Consider the following 19654-nt stretch of genomic DNA (forward strand, 5'->3'; position numbering starts at 1 on the left):
ATCCTGGACACTGTACCGTTTGCTCCTAGTGGCGACGGGTTTGCAATTCGGGGTGAGGTTCGCATACAAGGAAGGTGGAGGTGAGGTGGGGTAGGGGTCCGCCAAATTTTACGGTTAGGCTTTGGAGATGGCACTGAAAGTCCAGGCCGAGTAACGGCAGCGCAGAGGTGGGGGAGAACGTAGAGCCGGAAGTTGCTGAGCTCTACATCCTGGATGGTGAGGATCGTGATGCAGTATCCCCGGATTTCCACAGAATGGGATCCAGAGGCCAGGGAGATTTTCTGGGTGAAGGGGTGTACTGGGAGGGATTAGCGCCTTACCGTCGTGGGATGGAAGAAGCTCTCTGTGCGCCTGGAGTCAAAAAGGCAGGTGGTCTCGTGCCCACTGATCTTCACCGTCGTCGTCGCGAGGTTGCGGGGCCGGGACTGATCCAGGGTGATAGAGGCGAGCTGCGGCAGATGCTGGTGGTCCCGGGCTGGTCAGCGGTGGTGGAGGTAGCGGCAGGCGATGAGCGTCCAGGCGAGCAGTGGTCCTGAGGCGCCGTCCAAAATGGTGCCGAAGATGGCGGCGGCCACGGGGCGCACATGGTGAGTAGCATCAAAGATGGCGGCGCCCACGGGCCGCACGTGGCTGCGGTGAAGAAGATGGTGGCGCCCACGGGCCGCACGTGGCTTGCGAAGGGGAAAATGGCGGCGCCCCTGGGTCGCACGTGGGGGGTGTAGGAATGCCGGGCCTGGAAACAGCGGTGACCGACTGGGCCTGGCAAACAGAAACAAAGTGTCCCTTCTTCCCACAGCCGTTGCAGGTTGCGATCCGCGCCGGGCAGCTCTGCCTGGGGTATTTGTTTTGCCCACAGAAATAGCACTTGGACCCCCCAGAGTTGGCTGGCTGCCGCGCGGTGCAGGCTTGCGGTGAGCTGAAGTCAGCAGCTGGTAGGGCCCACGATGCCCACGAGGATGCTGCGCGGTCGGGGGCGTAGGACTGAACGTTACGGGAGGCCACTTCTATCAAATTAGCGAGCTGCCTAGTTCCTGCAAGATCAAGCGTACCTCCTTCCAGTAGCCGCTGGAGGATGTACGCAGACTTCATGCCCGTAACTTAAGCATCTAGGATATGCAGGGCACGCCAGAAATCGTCCAGAGACTTCCCGGGGAGTTGCTGTCTCGTGGCCAGGAGGTGCCTGACGTATACTTGATTGACTGGACAAACGTAATGTCCCTTCAGGAGCTCCATCGCTTCGAAGTTGGTGGGCGCATCCCGGATGAGAGGAAAAATGTCAGGGCTCAGCCATGAATAGAGGACTTGGACCTTCTGCGAGTTCGAGGATTCCTCAGCGGCTGTTCGGAGGTAGCTTTCGAAGCAGGGTAGCCAGTGGTCAAAGGCGGACGTACCGTTGGCTGCTTGAAGGCTCAGCTGCAGGCGATCAGGCTTGATGCGGAGATCCATCGTTTAAAAAATTTTGCTCAATAAATTGATGCACTATCAGTTACCACAAAGATGAGACTAGTGAAATAATCGAGGCTTTATTGAGCAAGATGTGGTGCCTCCTGTAGCTGGAACCAGAATGGCTGCAGCACCGGCGAGCACACACATTTATACGCCGCCTAATGGGCGGAGCCAGCAGGTAGGGATTTACCCATGTACTTCTACTATACGGGCAGTGCCGTAAACATGTAATATACTACTAGTGGTTACTACCACAAACTGCAGGGTAAATTCTATCATATTGTGGTCACTGCCCACTAAGGGGTTCTTCACTTTAAGTTCCTTGATCAAGTCTGCTTCATTACACATCACCAAATACAGTATTCCCTGTTCCCTAGTGGGCTCTGTTGCAAGCTGCTCCAAAAAAAATCTGTTAGACATTCCACAAATTCCTTTTCTTAGGGTCCACTACGAACCTGATTGTCCCTTTCCATGATTATTGTACTATTATCTTTATTATATGCCTTTTCTATCTCATGATTTATTTTCTGGCCCACATCCTGACTACTGCCTGTACATAACTTCCATCAGGGTCTTTTTAACACAGACACTGGGAGAATTGCAAACTCCAAACGGACAGTGACCCGGGGCCATGATCGTACCAATTAACCTGCTGTCCAATTAACCTGCACTACTAACTTCTCCTTTAACTTTGATTTTCTAATTCTCCATACAACTGAACCCCCCCCCTCCAAAACTATTTTGTTTAAAGCCCTACCTCCAGCCCCAGTTATGTGATTCGCCAAGACCCTAGTCCCAGCATGATTCAGATGAAGACCCTCCTATCGGAACAGGTCCCCTCTTCCTCAGTAGTGGTGCCAATGTCCTATGATTTCAAACCCATTTCTCCCACACCAATCTTTGAGCCACACATTTATTTCCTTAACCTTATTGATCCTACGCCAATTAGCTTATGGCTCAGGTAGTAATGCAGAGATTATTACCGTTTTGGCTCTGCTTTTAATTTGGCTCCTAGCTGTTCATACTCCCTAAGCAGAACCTCTGTCCTTGTTCTACTTAGGTCATTGGTATCTACGTGGACTACGACAACTGGATCCTAACCCTCCCACTCCAAGTTCCTCTGCAGCCCAGATGAGATATCCTACGTAGGAACCCGAGCACCCAGGCAGGCAACACAACCTTCAGGATTCTCGATCCTGGTCACAAATAACAATGTCAATGCCCCTAACTATACTATCCCCAATTACGACCACATTTCTTTTCTCTCTCTCCATCCCCCTCCCCCCACGTGAACAGCTCCCTGTACCACGGTGCTGTGGTCAGTTTGCTCATCGTCCTTTCAGTCCATACTGGGAGGATAAATCTCAAATCTGTTGGACATGGTCAAGGGCTCTGGCTCCTGCAACCCTACCTCCTGGATCCCTCTACCTGCCTCACTCACAGCCACACCCTCCTGTTCCTGACCACTGGCTGATTTCATGGTATTTAATCTAATGGGTGTGACTGCCTCCTGAAACAATGTCCAGGTACCTCTCACCCTCCTTGATGTGTCGCAGCGTCCAAAACTCAGAATCCAGCTCATCAACTCTGAGCCGGAGTTCCTCGAGCAACCAACACTTACTACAGACGTGGTATCTGGGAACCACAATGGGGTCTACCAGCTCCCACATCATGCAGGAACAGCACATCACTTGACCCTCCATCTCTATTTTATTTAATTTGTTTCTAATTTGGATTAAAAAAAAATTTAAACTCCTTTTTAAAATATTCATCCCGATTACCTCAGTCTGAAAGTAATTTATAACCAGTAATTTAGATGGATTTTCAAATTTAGCACAGCTTCGCTATTAGCCAATCAAATCACAGCCTTCCTGTGATGCCACTTTTCAGTTCTTTCCCCCTCTGAATTTCTCCTGCGTTGCTCTGCTACCAAAGTGAAGGCCTCAGAATCCCCGAGGTAAGTTTTTATATCACTTACATTCCCAGGCTCCACTCTGAATTTCTCCCGCTCAGCTCTGCTCCCAAAGTGAAGTATTTTGTAATATTTCAGGAACATTATTTCATTACATTTATATCAATTTGTCTCCTCATCTCTTCAGCATTTGCTTTTGATGGAAGAACTAGAAGTTGTAAGGAAAGAACCCGATAGTCCACATAGTGCCATAGAGTTTCAGAACGCTAGCTTGGCATGGGAAAACAGCAGTACCTGTTCCTTAAACTGGCCATCAAACTTAAACAAGGATGAAATAAAGAAGATAACAGAAAAGGAGAAAGCGCTGAACAATAAAAGGAAGAATGTTTATGTTGAAGGTGACACAGAGAGCTCACTTGCTGAACAAAATGACCATCTGTTATTTGACACTAAAATGCAATTTGACTGTGACAACGTACATGTAAATTTATCACCTCCAAAGCTCAAACCTCAGAGCGTCTTGCACAACATCAACCTAACTGTGGAACAGGTATACTTACTCATGTTTTCAAGATGTTATGCATCAGAATTCCTGTTCTAAGTCTTTAATGAGATGTTTTTAATTGGTTGCTGATTTATTTCTAAGCAGAAATATAATTTTGTTAAATATACTTTTATGGTGAATGCTTGTGCTTATTAGGGATGTCATCACTAGGGATGGGACAATTATTTAACATTTGGTTTAGTAAATCATTGCAAAACCAGAATACATGTCAAATACTACAATACATGTTAAATAGGAAATTAAATCAAAATGTCCTTTAATCAGAAAAGGAGCATGACATCACACTAAAATTCATTATTCTTCTGCTAAAGTGGAATTATGAACTTTTAAGTCAACAATTGATCAGTTTAGTTTTTGTTTATCAGAGAACATTGCCAATTGGAAAGTGTTTTAAATATTAGGCTGCAGTTGAAGAGAACCTCGCCCTTAAAGGGCTACTTTTGTTTCTCTTTTTTTGTGAGGATTAAAAAAAACTTTTATAGCACATTAGAGCATATTGGAAATGATGTCTGGGGGGTCAGTGGACTTGTACCAGATGAGCAAATCTCCAGTAGCATTGCTCAGAATAACTTTTATAAAAGGGTATAATGACAGGTAAAACATTTTGAGAATAACTGATTTATGGTTATTCAGTAAGTAAAAATACAATTAATTATGGAATTTTTGATTGCAAAATATGCATACATGGCCTTAGTTAAATCTTGGTTTACTTCTGCGATCAACTTATATTGCACCCTTTGAAAGCCAAAGCTCAACAGGAAGATCATAACAAGAAAAAAAAGAACAGCAAATGCTGATATTCTGAAATAATAATGGAAAATACCAGATCTACACATCAGGCCAGTCAGCAATGGTAAAGAGAAAAGACAGGAGATGATGGCTGGGATTCTCCTTTCGAGAATCTAAGTGCTCCCGCTATTAGAGAATCACAGCACATTCGTGCTGACGCTGAAAGCGGCGCCCAGGTACAAGCCTCACGCCTGTACCATGTAAATTTATGCATGGTGGGGAGCTGGCCAGATTCCATTGGAATCTCGGTATTGGGTCACCATTTTGAGCTGGTGGTCCAATCACTGAGTCCACCTGCAGGCCCCTCCTCCCTTACAATGCAAATCAGCTTTCTGCTGTAATCAAAGAGGAAGTGAGACCACTTAGCTTCTTTGATGTGGTGAAGAGCTGTCAACAAGAGTATTGGTAAATATCGCTTCTTGGCCTTTTGGCTAAGACGAGCGTGGGATCAGTTGCAATGCCTGGATCTGGTTTGTCTCTCTTGTGGAGACCATGAATTGGATTCAGTTTGAGTTGGTTTTTGGAGCAGGCAAGGAGCTGGATTAGGGGTTCGCCTGTCCACACTCTGAGCCCTGGCTTTGTCACTCAGATGAAGTAATTTTTAAAAAAGTATTGGTAAATATTGTGGTCAGCATCAAAGCAGGGTACTTGAGATGCATTAAAATGTGATGGGAAATAAATAAACAATCCATCAAGCAGCTGTGTCAGAACCACTAAATTGTCAATAATAGACTGGTGAAAGACATTTCTCTGTGAAATTAAATAGAAATTTTGCATTTGTTCTGGGCTATTGAGGAAGCCTCTAAAACTTGTAACAGCTGCTGTTCTAAAGGCTTTTGTCTGGGGTAGCAGATGTCAGAAAGTGTTTCTGCTTTGATTCTTCACTGGCAACTGTCATGCAGAGCAGTACAGGCTGAGAAAGCCATGTAAGAATTTAAAAAACTCAGACCAGGAGAATGGACCAGGATCGGCATTTTCAATCACAGCGGTGGAGAATGGAGAATCCCACTGATATTTTGGATGTACTTTTCATCAGACTTAAAGGTCCCTAGTCACAGTGGCTGTCGGGCCAGTTCAGCTTGCGAACACAGTGACATTTAAAAAATGAAGATACTTGGATTTGAATGTTTTTAAACAGAAAGCTGTGAGGAAAACTCTCCCCATGTTCAGTATGTTCTGATGTGGAATTTTAGTTAAATGTTACTTTATTTATTCCAGAGCAGTTGATTATTTTGGATTATACTAAAACAAGTTATACTGGTTTAATTAAGTGAGTTCAGTAATTTGTGCGGTCATGTGTAAAGACGTGATAGCCAGTTCATATATCGGGGAATCAACTGTTTATGTATGCATGATTTCTTAAGTATATAATTTATAAGTTATCATGATTGAGAAAGATAATGCTTGTTTACTTGATTGGTGATTTTCAAATAAGCAATGGAGTTTCCAATAACTGATCGGCCTAGTATTAATGAAAGTATTTAGTTATCCTGAATTGCAGTGATCTTTTCTTTCCTACGGAATCTATCAAGAGGCACACATTCACTCCTTTCATTATTTCACATATCTCCATCGGGTTACCTCTTATGTCTACATTGCCCTGAAGTAAAGACTTGCCTCTTTGAGCTTATCTGAGTAACTAAGGTTCTTCATGACTAGGAATCATTCTTGTAGCTCATCTATTGTCCTTTTCCAAGGATATTACAGGCAATTATTGTTTCCGTGGCCACATTTATAGAAGTGGTCTGGAGGTCTTTCACAATTACCGAGTGTAGGCTACATTGTTGGCCACTTCCTGCACAGCCAATGCTGAAGAATGATGCTGTAGATATGTCCCCTATATCCGCTGGACCATTATGCACATTATCATGAAGTTACACAGTCTAACCGGATGATGTAATGCCAGATTTGCAAACTTTAAAGGCAGGGGTGTTGTCTACACATGCATTAATCACATACAGTGGACCTTGAACTAGGGCTATTTAAAGGACCACTCAAAAAGTTGCAGAAGAGGTGCCTTTCATTCGTACGCACTCAGACAAAATTGTTGGAAACAATGTGGAGGATTGTTGGGTGTGTTTTGTAAGGTTGGTCATTACAGTTAGGGAGGACAGTGGAGTATCAGTAGCAGTTGTTTCAGAACCTTTTTGTCTGCAACATAACAGCAGATGCAAAAGTGAAACGTCGAAGCACTACGAGAAAGGTGAAGGAGGGGAAGGCTTCTCAAACAAAGGCCCTACGTAGCAGCATGGAGCGGGTCCAGCGGAGATTCACACGGATGATCCCAGGAATGGTAGGCCTAACATACGATGAACGTCTGAGGATCCTGGGATTATATTCATTGGAGTTTAGGAGGTTGAGGGGAGATCTAATAGAAACTTACAAGATAATGAATGGCCTAGATAGGGTGGATGTAGGGAAGTTGTTTCCATTAGCAGGGGAGACTAGGACCCGGGGGCACAGCCTTAGAATAAAAGGGAGTCACTTTAGAACAGAGATGAGGAGAAATTTCTTCAGCCAGAGAGTGGTGGGTCTGTGGAATTCATTGCCACAGAAGGCGGTGGAGGCCGGGACGTTGAGTGTCTTTAAGACAGAAGTTGATAAATTCTTGATTTCTCAAGGAATTAAGGGCTATGGAGAGAGAGCGGGTAAATGGAGTTGAAATCAGCCATGATTGAATGGTGGAGTGGACTCGATGGGCCGAATGGCCTTACTTCCACTCCTATGTCTTATGGTCTTATGCATAGCTCCGGGACAACCTAATGGGAAAATCTGAGCCTCCTCATGCATTGCTGCTGGCTGATTTGAATGTCGGAATATTGCTCTTGGAAGATCCATGCTGCTACGTAGGGCCTTTGTTTGAGAAGCCTTCCCCTCCTTCACCTTTCTCGTAATGCTTCGACGTTTCACTTTTGCATCTGCTGTTATGTTGCAGACAAAAAAACTATGCAGCTGTCTTCATTCTTGCACTAGAAAGAGGATGGTTCTCCTAATGGCTATGAAGGCCTGAGCTTTTATGTCTTTGACAGTAGTCGGGGACATAGCAAATATCTCATAATTTTAGGTTCATCACAGCATTTGGAAGGCGCTGACCCCCTCCTTCCACTGTCTCACCATGCAAACAGAATGGGCCTGCAATGAAGGGCAGGGAGCCACCCATAATATTAGGGAGCAGACAATTAGCCTTTTGAACAACACCTAGTCTTTGGCGGAGAACCAGAAGGAGATTCCCAGTTCGTCACAGTGTGCGATTCCTTTTTAAAATAAATTTAGAGTACCCAATTATTATTTTATTTCCAATTAAGGGGCAATTTAGCGTGGCCAATCCACCTAACCTGCATATCTTTGGGTTATGGGGGTGAAACCCACGCAGACATGGGGAGAATGTGCAAACTCCACACGGACAGTGACCCAGGGCCAGGATTCGAACCCGGGTCCTCAGCACCGCAGTCCCAGTGCTATCCACTGTGCCACATGCCTCCCTAGTATACTGATTCGTAATGGCCAGCCAAGCCATTATGAGGGTACAGCCATTACTCCCTGCCAATCTGAGGCCATCGCAAGAGGAGGAAGAGCATTGGGAGGTGGAAATGAAATAGCAGGAGGCAACATGGATTCCATGCAACTATTGCAAAAGAGAGCAGATTATGAGGCTTAGCTTCACCTGAAACTTTTCCATGGCGAAAATAACCCTACCCAACATTCTCCCTCCCCAAACGCTGCCTATGTTGGTGCCAGTGCCCCATGAATCAAAATCCATTTCTCGCTCACCAGTCTTTGAGCTATACCTCTGATCTTATTTATTGCCCAGTGCTCTCAATAAATCCCAAACTACTATCTCTACTCCAACTATATTCATTTTTACTACCTCCACTTGAATGCCCCCCTGAAACATGGTGTTGTGGTCAGTTTGCTCATCCATCGTTTGGACAATTGCAAGGGCTGAGGCTCCTTCATTCTGAATCCTCATACCTGCCCCTCTTGCAGTCACACCCTCCTGCCTCTGATCATTGACCAAATCTGAAGTACCTGGACTAAGGGGTGTAACTGTCTCCTGGAACAAAACGTCCAGATACGTTTCCCCTCCTTGATGCATCGCAGTATCCAAAGCATGGAATTCAGCTCCTCAATCCTCCTCAAGCCAAAGTACCCCAAGCTGCAGACACTGCAGATGTGGATGCCATGGATCAAACAACTGTTCATATATCATCACATGCTGCAGCTGTAATACATCTCTGACCCCTGCCACTTTTATTGTGTTTCATTCCACTAAGTCAGCAGTGCTAACATTTGGCCCATCGAGTCTGCACTGGCCCTTGGAAAGAGCACACTACTTAAGCCCATGCTTCCACACTACTTAAGCCCATGGTAGGTATTCGGGTTTTAGAAATTGCACTCAACATTTATTTTTAATGTAAAAATCTCAGCTGATGCTACAGTCAGGTCCCAGAATGGAACCTGGCTCGAAGGACCTAGCTTTGACTTTTTGTTTAGAGTCGTGGATGAACAGAGTTACAGGGCAGCATGGTGGTACAGTGGTTAGCACTGCTGACTCACAGCTCCAGGAACCCGGGTTCAATTCCAGCCTCGGATGACTGTGTGGAGTTTGCACTTTCTCTTCGTGTCTGCGTGGGTTTCCTCCGGGTGCTCTGGTTTCCACCAACAGTCCAAAGGTGTGCACGTTATGTGAATTGTCTATGCTAAATTGCCCCTTAGTGTCCAAAAAGGTTAGGTTGGGTTACAGGGATAGGGTGGAGGCATGGGCTTAAATAGTGTGCTCTTTCCAAGGGACAGTGTAGACTCGATGGGCTGAATGTCCTCCTTCTGTACTGTAAATTTTACGATTCCCAATTAACTGTTAACAGAAGAATAAAATATTTAATAAACAGATTAAGTATAATACCCTACTCCTTCACCCTACCTATATCTTTAAAGATATACACAGATTTATAAGAATTGTACAAGTTACCAAAATTGATCTTGTACTCTAATGTTCTTAGTAAGTATCCAGTCCATGTAAATCAATAGGCAAAATGTGGTCAGACACACTACACTCTGAAACCAAGTGACAAATGCCACCCAAAGCAACTTCTGTGGATTTCTTATCAAATCCGTCCAGACACTAATCACACTGTGAGCCAATTGGCTTCACTGGAACACTGGCTTTCACACAAAGGTTTCCAAATTCCACTCTCGAAGTCCACACTTTGAAATCTTCTCCCACACAAGGCTTTCTCTTGGATGACTTCACCAAGGATCTACATCCAGGATTTCAACCTCGTCTTTCAGTATTCCTCTGCCCTGGATTGCGACAGGCATTCAGGTTCCACACAATTTTTCAGATACCCAGCCACGGCAATTGTATTAAGGTGTCACAAATCTTTTCACCTTGGATGTCTGGCTTCTTGTTAGCCGACATCTCCAGGTCTGCACCTTGCAGCCCTCTCTTTAACAGTGGCTATATTATGGAGTTTAACTAGTGACACCATGGGCGCGACATAATGGGAAAAAACAGAGTCCTATTGTCGGCTGATTTAGCAGGGTGTTTCCTGGCGCTTAGGGTGCTATCGAACCTCGGCGGGGCACTTAGCTTCATTTCCAGCACTGAACAGATCTGCTCGTCAGCACAGGGAGGGATCAAGGTGCCATTTTAAAATGGCGCTCCAACCTCTCGACCTCCCAGCACAACCCCGGACACCCCTCCCCCCCCCCACAATGTCCCATCTTACCTGTTGGGGGGTCCTCGGGTCCGTTAGCTTGATTCCTGGAATGAGACGGTTGTCTTATCCTGAGAGGCTAAATTAATTAGGCAACATTATGATCAAAGGAGATGAGTGGGTGCAGGACCACAGCTGATCTCAACAACCCTGAAATTATGTCGCTAAGGTGTATAAACAAAAATTGCATTTTTCTCACTTTGATCTTCATGGGCAGGTTAGGAATTATGGCCATTGTGCTCAAAAATCAGCTGTAACCAAATTCCAGCCCTATCTCATCAATCCTGTAAAGCATGTGAGATACCAGACAAAATTCTCCATTTGGGAAACCATGCTCTCCCCCGGAGGTGAATTTCAACCCTGTGAGTGCAGAACAGGAAGTAATTCACTTTCCTTCACATGCAAATTTATGGCAAGGATTATGAGCGACTCCTAAGGGAATCCTACTACCGGGCCACCATTATGAGCAGGAGACCCGACAGTGAGGTCCCATGGTTGGCCACCCCCCCCACCCCCCCTCTTTTCTACCCCAGAGTCTGATTCCTCGCTGCATTAGGAACCCTGATACTGGCGGTGGGCGGCGGAGAATTTTGGCCATCATCTGTGCATATGTACATACATCAAATATTAGAACGTGTCTGAAAGTGTTCTTTAAGTGGCTGTTTGTGTGTAGCATTGTCTTTCAGTACTTCAAGCTATTTCTGTCACTGGTTGACAGCACCTATCTTCCTCTCTCTGCTCCAAAATTCCTACTCAAGGCCTAAGCAAGGTGACTTTCCAGGTCTCCCCCTGTTCCTGAACTCTTTCCACCTGTCTTAAAATTGAGGCTGGGTGGGAAATGGTCCTTATGTGGTTAGAAATTGTGCCTTAGGACCTCAACTGGGGCGATGGCAGGGGGGCAGCCTAGGATGGCCCATCATAATGTGGAAGGTTGGGTCAGTGGGAAGGCCATCCGAGAGACTTTATGGTTGCTTGGAAATCTCCCGACAGGCGACTGTCAAATTCTACCTTAATCTTTCCAGCTAGCATCTTAGAAATATAGATTATGTCTCCATTTAATAGATTGTAACCCTTGTTCTCCCCTTTATTTTCGAGGGCAAACTGGTGGGAATCTGCGGAAGTGTGGGAAGTGGAAAAAGTTCCTTGATATCAGCTATCTTGGGTCAGGTAAGATCTGGCTCTATTTTAAATAAAGTAATTTGCTTTTAAAAAACAAAAACTATACCTCAGAAATCTGTATAGCTATTATACTGAATAAAAAATAGTGGGCTCTGTTTAGTGTGCCCTATTGTTAAAGATTACAGGTACATTGTAGGCCATAGGTTTAACATTAATTAAAAACAGATTAAGTTATGGAGAATATTAAGAGCTTGAAGAGTCTTCAGTCACTGGAGTAGCAGTGCAGAATTGGAGAGCAAGATGAATCAAGTGGAGCAAAGTTAATGGTGAAAATTGCTGCTTGTTACATTATTTTCACTTCTGTAATATATTTTCCCCCATTTGTGGCATTTTTTCCACATCTTATTAATGTAATCATCAACCATGCTTTCAATGAATATGGATTTCACAGCTGCTACACATCACATACTCAGTCATAGAGTGTGATCTACCAGCTGTATAGTGCCCGAATGGCGGCATGACATGGCCAGTAGATGCTGGGCGATCTTTCTTCTGGGATCTCGCCGGCTCGCCATGCCTTGCAAGATCTTATGCGATCTCGCGAAACGTTGCGATCTGGATCCTGCCCATTGTTGGCGGGATCAGTATTTTGCAAATCTGCATATGAGAGCGAGTCAGCTAGTCTCACTCTAATATGCACTCCTGGGATCTATCTGAGGCGTTGGGATCTAACCCCGTTGGGGTCGGGCCGGTGGGTTCCCTGCCTTTGTGAGGCGGGATGCAGGGGCCCGAGGACTCTCTTATAGGTGAGATGGGGCTTTGGTGGGTTTGGGGGTTGCGTCGGGGGGCGCGTCGGGGGTCGAGAGATCAGGACGCCATTTAAAAATGACATCCCGATCTCTTCCTGCACTGAGGAGCTCTGGCAAGCGGAGCTCCTCACTGCAGGAAACAGGACTCAGCGCGGCCTCGGTGGGGAGTTCCCCGCTGAGGCCCTGAATTTATATACAGTCCCGATAGACAGTGTGGTGTTTCTCGGTGCTTCAGGCGCCGATAAACACCCGGTAAGCATGATAGCTTAGCGAACACATCACTATCTTTCAGATACTGATTTTAGAATTAAAATTGAGATCTAATAATTGGATTCTGTCTAGGTACATTAAATCCAAAAATTAAAATAGGGTATTGTTTCAAAGTTATATAAAAATATGCTGATCCTGATACATCAGTCCATGAAGGCACTCAATCCCTCTTTCCATAGTTTTAAGACTTTCTTGCAATATTGCAAAAAGAACGCAAAGCAAATTGGCAAATAAATCACCATCTCTCCTGATATATTGGAAACATAATCACCTGTGGTTACCTGAATGACTGCTCACGACCTGATTACGGTTAAATTGTATTTAAAAAGTATCACATTGCAGCGCTGTTTACTTAATTCATTTAATTCAGTTCACTCATTAAAGGGAGATTTATTTGAAATAGAAGGGACATGAAAATGGATTGACAATTCCTCTAAATGGACCTAAATGAAAAAAGTGAGTTGAATGGGCTAAAATAGCCTTTCCTACGTTCTTAGATTCTTGTAGGAGTACACTGGCGCAAAACAGAACTTGCTACCCAAGTTTCAATAAGCAAGGATTAAATTGTGAGTTGCAAACCTTGCACTGCACCCAGAATTTATTTTATATGAAAACTGCATAGAAATGGATTTAGTTAGCATAATATATTTTCATTTATAAAATTAACCTATAAAATTACAATGACAGAATTGAATTTGTTTTCATTGGATAAAAGAATAATAATATGGGGCGTCATTCTCTGACCCCCCGCCGGTTCGGAGAATCGCCGGGGGCTGGCGTGAATCCCACCCCTGCCGGTTGCCGAAGTCTCCGGCACCGGATATTCGGCGGGGGCGGGAGTCACGCCGCGCCGGTTGGCGGGCCCCCCCGCTCGATTTTCCGGCCCGGATGGGCCGAAGTCCCGCCGATAAATTGCCTGTCCCGCCAGCGTGGATTAAACCACCTTTTGAACGGCGGGACAAGGCGGCGTGGGCGGGCTCCGGGGTCCTGGGGGGGGCGCGGGGCGATTTAGCCCCGGGGGGTGCCCCCACGGTGGCCTGGCCCGCGATTGGGGCCCACTGATCCGCGGGCGGGCCTGTGTCGTGGGGGCACTCTTTCCCTTCCGCCTCCGCCACGGTCTCCACCATGGCGGAGGCGGAAGAGACTCCCTCCACTGCGCATGCGTGGGAAACTGTCAGCGGCCGCTGACGCTCCCGCGCATGCGCCGCCCGGGGATGTCATTTCCGCGCCAGTTGGCGGGGCAACAAAGGCCGTTTCCGCCAGCTGGCGGGGCGAAAATTCCTCCGGCGTCGGCCTAGCCCCTCAATGTTGGGGCTCGGCCCCCAAAGCTGCGGAGCATTCCGCACCTTTGGGGTGGCGCGATGCCCGTCTGATTGGCGCCGTTTTCGGCGCCAGTCGGCGGACATCGTGCCGTTTCGGGAGTATTTCGCCCATGGAATGATTCAAATAAAATGTAAAGTTGGATGAATAATGTGGATAAAATCAAGGTACATAAAGAGCATGAGAAAATATGTACATTATGTAGAACTCTTAGGCAACATGGGAAACCATAAGAAGGTAACATCTTTCCTCAAACACCCCGAAAAAAAATAGATTCATAGTACATGCACCTAATAGTGGGTGCGATTTAACCACCGCGTTGCGGCTGGCGCGGATCTGGACGTGACGATTAAATAGCTGGAATGGCCAATCAGTTTTCTGTCTAAACAGCCTGCACCCGATGGCGAGTTCTGGATGTCACTCCAAATATGGCAAACATATCATTAACCCCAATTACATTAATTTCCATCTCATTAGCAAGATTGAAGTTGAATGTAACAACCTCTTGGGAAGTAATCGGTCAGTGCGCTGCCATGCTTAAGTGTTGGCTGGGAGTGAGTGGCGAAGGAACGTTTAAAATCAGCTCCCTCGTGTTAGCGGCGAGATGCTGAGGCGCGAGTCTGGCGGATCAGACCGCGAGACAGCCAGTAATGGTGAGATGCTTGTGGGGGCTCATTTTCGGCACTAATTGCCGTTACATACCGGCTGCGATCTCGCCAACTCGGTTGCCGAAAGACATCCTGCCTATCGCGCCCAACATGACATTTAGAAATATTTCCGTTAATTTGCACTCAATGGGCTGGATTCTCCGCGCCATATTTTGGCCCCTGACCCGCCGGTGGGATTCTCCGTTATGCCGGCCGGTCAATGGGGTTTCCCATTGTGGGGCAGCCCCACGCCGTCGGCAAACCCCCGGGCGCCGGCAAAACGGTGAATCCCACCGGAGGACAATCCTGCCCAATGTGTTAGGACATCTAAAGGAAGGTAGATAAATTCTTATTTTGAAATAGAATTGAAGGTTTTAAGGATAGATATAGGCAAAGATGATTAAATATTCTTTGGAGCATAATGACAAATTGGATGTTTTACCAGTGAAAAGCAATTAGTGTGGACAAAAATTGTGAGTTCTTTACTCCTGTGACAGTTGAGGAGTATTCTATCTAAGATCTTCCCAATTAGTCGAGGTTGTAAGCTACCAGACAAGGTCTTGCGAATATCTAAAGTAAGGCTCGCTATTTGGGAGTTCTAATTATAGTATTCACAATGTGCCTTGCTTTCACTACCTTCAGTGTACAGGATAGACTGTGACTTAGATTGCAATCTTTTCCTTAACTTCAACTAAATATTTCTAATTCTTGAGAGCCAGGCATGGGTAAGTGACCCTTCAGATAGCCTCAAAGGATGAGAATATGATGAGTCTTAGTTAAATGTCACTCATTTATTAAAATAGACAATAGACAAATAGACAAAATATATACGCAATTTATTTAAAGAAAAGGTAATACAAGCATTTTTGATAAATGATACAGTTTGATAAGTACAGGATGTATGATGAGCTAGCCTGTGACCTCCCTAACTACATAATTGCTTAAGCTATAAACATCTCATACTTACATCGACTAGTAGCCTCGGAATTCGATACTCAATCAATGAGCACAACTCTACGAGTCATGATAGCAGCTTGATCAAATAAACACCAGCAAGCTCCAAAACAGCTCTCCAAGCGAAACTCTAACTTTCGCAAATTGTTTTTAAACATTTATATCTTTTTTGTAGTTAAGGAGTTCCAGGGTATTTTTGCAGAGCATTTGCTTCTGAAAAATAGATTGACTCCCCAGTTATTTTGAGACAAAGAACAGTCTCTCTCTTGGTCGGCAAGGCCTTGGTTTCTAGGGAGGTCCAGCAGGGCACTTATTCCTAAAGATACGAGGTTGATACCTCCAGTAGCTATCTCCAGAAAAACACCAGCTTCCCTTCTTGGCATGGCCTCTTGCCAGACAGTAGCCTGACTTAATGGCAAGGTCACTAGACAAGTGATATCCTCCCTTAGTTGGCAGAGCTTATTCCCAGACAAAGCCACAAGACTTAATGAGTTCACTGCATCTGGACTCTTACAAAGATAATGTCTGTAATATTTGTTGAAAAACATTATTGCGATAAGTAATGGTTTACAAGAGATAAATGACTTCATCAGTCATCAGTTTTTAATATAGAGTGAAATACATGAGTTAATATAAAATCAGCTCTGATCGGTTTTAATATAGAGTGTATACATGATTTAATATAAAATCAGTTTTGATCAGCTTTTAATATAGAGTGGATACCGCCACATCCTCCTCTTGAGCGAAATAAGTCTGATGGCTAATATCTTCTTCGGACAGTTTTCTTGATGAATGTCCTTGAGTTTCGCTTTTTATGGTCATGGTTCATATTGAATGAATGTCCATCTTTGTTGCATTCCTCTTTTCCTTCTAATTGTTTGGAAAAGGGTTGACTCTGCCACCAGTTTTTCCCATGATATATGCTTCTGATTTCCAAATAGGCGGTTCAGTCCACCTTTTGAGGGTCCATAATAAGAGGAGATAACAACAGAATCCCAAGAGGAGTTTTGCTTTGTAATTGGTCCTCATGTTGAGTGTGATTCTGGGATTAGTGTTACGGGCAGTTTTCTTTTAGCAAGACATGGACTGTGGGTATTTTGTTCAGGAAATCGATCTCTGTTTCGCAGGTACAGTAATCTAAGGTTAATACATTCAATAATAATGTTACAGTTTCCTGATATAAGGCAAGCTATTCCTAAGGTTTTCTAATGCTAACTAGAATTAAAATCATAGATTATACAAGTGAAATGAGCATGATCTTTCTCCATGGGCTGAGTATCCTCCAAGTATATGGAGACATAGCCAGGTTGGCCATTCTGGAAAGATAAGGCAGGTCTAGTCAGTTAAGAGTTAGTGCCTAGGTGGGGTAAGTCCCATCTATCCTATCTCTGGTGGACATCACTACTTGCTTATCTTAGTGCTGCTTTCTGCAGCGCTCTAAATCCATTTGGCCAGTTCCTAGCAGCAGGTTTTCTTTGTTTTTTACCCAATCAGTAAAAGTCTGGTTTAATGACCTGGGGTCGTTCAGGTAGGTTTGGTCGGTACTCACATGGAGTGGAGAATGACCATACATGGTTAATTTGGCTATTTTTTGGTGTATTTTTTGGGCATCCAATTGCCATGGACCAAATCCAATTTCATGACATACTTTGTCACAGACCATTTTCAGCGTAAGGTTGGAAAAATGAGCTTCCGTGTGCTCATAGGCCATGGGGCATGGGGTTTGGTTGTGTCCCCATCCATGACAGAGGGAGAATTCCTTGAATTCTTTCTTAAATTGATCAATTAATCTGTTCTCATCTCGGGCGTTCTTGGCATAGAGGATATTTTCCCATTCTGAAAGGACTGAAAATATTTCTTGGAGGTTTTGGGTATCAGCTTGTATTATTACTTTATGGACAACTTCTTGTCCTCTGAGGGACACTATCCTTTCCAGGCAGACCATCCATCTACCATCACCTGGGTAGATCATACGGATGGTGTCCGTCTGTAGGAGCTCTGCTGGTGTCATGGTATTTGGGTATTTATGCCTGGTTTGGAGGCAGTTGGCATATCCTCCTGCCCAGAGTGTACATATTGGATTGAATGGGGTGTGCTGACCTGTTTCTTTTTCCATGGTCAGTATTTTGAGGGCTTGTTTAGGGGTACATCCTATTTGAGGTGCTATTTTATAAGAAGTTAATTTCAGGAGTATCTTTTCTGCCAGCCTAGAATCGGCTGTCAGGTGCTTGGGGATCTGAGATTATTGGGTCAGAGGACCTTGAGTCAAACTTAAAACAAATTTCTATTTCCATTTTAAATTCCCATGCTTGGATCAAACAGTGCAGACAAATGGGAGAGTACTTCCAGTAAATATTCTGGTTGGAATAGGTTACACACTGGAATTGTGTAAGGTACCTTTGCTTCACGGGATGATTGTGGGCAAAGATAGGCATTCCGGTGGTTAGATTACAATGGCTAGTATGGGCTTTCAGGAAGTCCTTGCTCATAAGTCTTTGCAAAAGGGTTTCTTTTGGTCGCTCTGGAATGTAAGGGCAAGTATAGGAATGAGAAGTTTCTCCTTTAGTTACTCTAACATGGAACAGCACTTTGTTGCAAGTGAAGATGCCATTGTTAGATCTACAAAAGGTTAATGTGTCACTATGTCCAGGGTCTTTATCCAAGTTTTCCAGGTGGTGTGTATAGAAGTTACAATTTAGATGATTGTCTGTTGGCGTGGTCATCAAGATGAGGCAAGAGGTCCAGTCCTCGGTCCAGCGTGGGTATAGGAATTGGTATATCAATTCTCCGCATGAGGGGGCGCGATGCTCAAGCAATAATTGTCGCAGCTTTCGCAGAGTATAGAGGGTCTCTTGTCCTTGTTGATCGGTTTGGATTGAGTAGTATTGATTTGCTGAGCCCCATTGTTGGAGGACGGTTCAGTAGGGGGAGCAGAAGGTTGGATTATCAGACATAATGGTTTGTAGATTTGTTTTCGGTTGGTCTTCTGCTTTGGTTCAAAGTTTGGCTTTGACAGTTGGAGCTCCAAGGTGATCTGGGCCAATCTAGTATTGATAAGGTGCATTCTAATCAGGGTAAGAGGTATAAAGGCAAATGCCACAATATATCCTTTAATAATATCAAAGTTCTTTGTTCATAAGGCAATGGAGAATACAAGATTGGGAAAGTGTTAAGTCAATACTATATATTGGGAAATTGGGAAAGTGTTCTGAAAGGTGAGGCAGACTAGGGGGACATAATCCGCAAGTCATAATTCACAAGTTGCTGGTCATATCCTCCTCTTGGCCACCTAGGCTGCTGAGCAGACTGGTGGAAATACTGGTGTCCAAGTAACCAAAAAGGGAAGTGGAAGGGTCGTAAAAACTGTTCTTTCATCTTATAATTTTTAATCAGAGAGAGACACATCGAAGTTACAGTCGAACGTATTGACATCAACGTCTTCTAGTCCTGGAAGTACATTCAGCCTAAGCCCAATGCTAGGCTCTTCCCCCGGCGAAGGGTCACGATTATCTGTCAATAAAGCAGAGGTAGAAACCACATCGTGCGAGGCGTGTGGCGTGAAAGGCGCAGCGCGTGGAGGAGTAAAATAATAGCCAAGGATGCTCATTTGTATTGAAGGTGAGTTCTCTAATGTGAAACGGTCAAGTGGGACTGGAAGGGCGTAGGATGTAGCCTCATAAAAAGAATAAAGGGGAATTTTATAAGGGTGCCAATTCATAACCTTAGTATTATCCAGAAGTTGGCAACGCAGGGCATAGCACCAGGAATGAACATGGCGTGAGTGGCAAGATAAAGGATCAAAAGATGGGCAACAAAAGTCACAAAGCGGGCATGAGGCCATAAGGGCAGAGGGAACGCACAAGTGTCTCACTGCAAGCAGGTTGCTTGTCGTCTGGAGATCTGGATGTGAGAGGCCTAGTGAGAACCACAGTGACGGCCTGACTCGGAAGTAAAGAGCGCCTAGAATGGAACCATTAGAACTCATATAGCGTGGATACATATCTCCTGTGACGGCGTTAGTATTTAGTGAAAGCTTGACAAGAGCTTCTTCATATAATTCCGTTAATGACTGGGAAGAGAACTAGGATTGGAAAGTGAATTCTTGA

At 44.8% G+C, this 19654-nt stretch overlaps 1 protein-coding gene across 1 annotated transcript in view; it reads left to right on the top strand.

Moving 5' to 3' along the window:
* The window catches only part of LOC140421027 (ATP-binding cassette sub-family C member 5-like), a 347909-nt gene that overhangs the window by 130538 nt on the left and 197717 nt on the right, over positions 1-19654 (top strand). Inside the window, exons 10-11 of the mRNA XM_072505322.1 lie at positions 3546-3908; positions 11525-11596. Coding sequence (XP_072361423.1) covers positions 3546-3908; positions 11525-11596 — 435 coding nt within the window. The remainder of the gene's footprint in view (positions 1-3545; positions 3909-11524; positions 11597-19654) is intronic.

The sequence above is a fragment of the Scyliorhinus torazame genome, chromosome 5 (genome assembly GCF_047496885.1).
Source record: "Scyliorhinus torazame isolate Kashiwa2021f chromosome 5, sScyTor2.1, whole genome shotgun sequence".
NCBI lineage: Eukaryota > Metazoa > Chordata > Chondrichthyes > Carcharhiniformes > Scyliorhinidae > Scyliorhinus > Scyliorhinus torazame.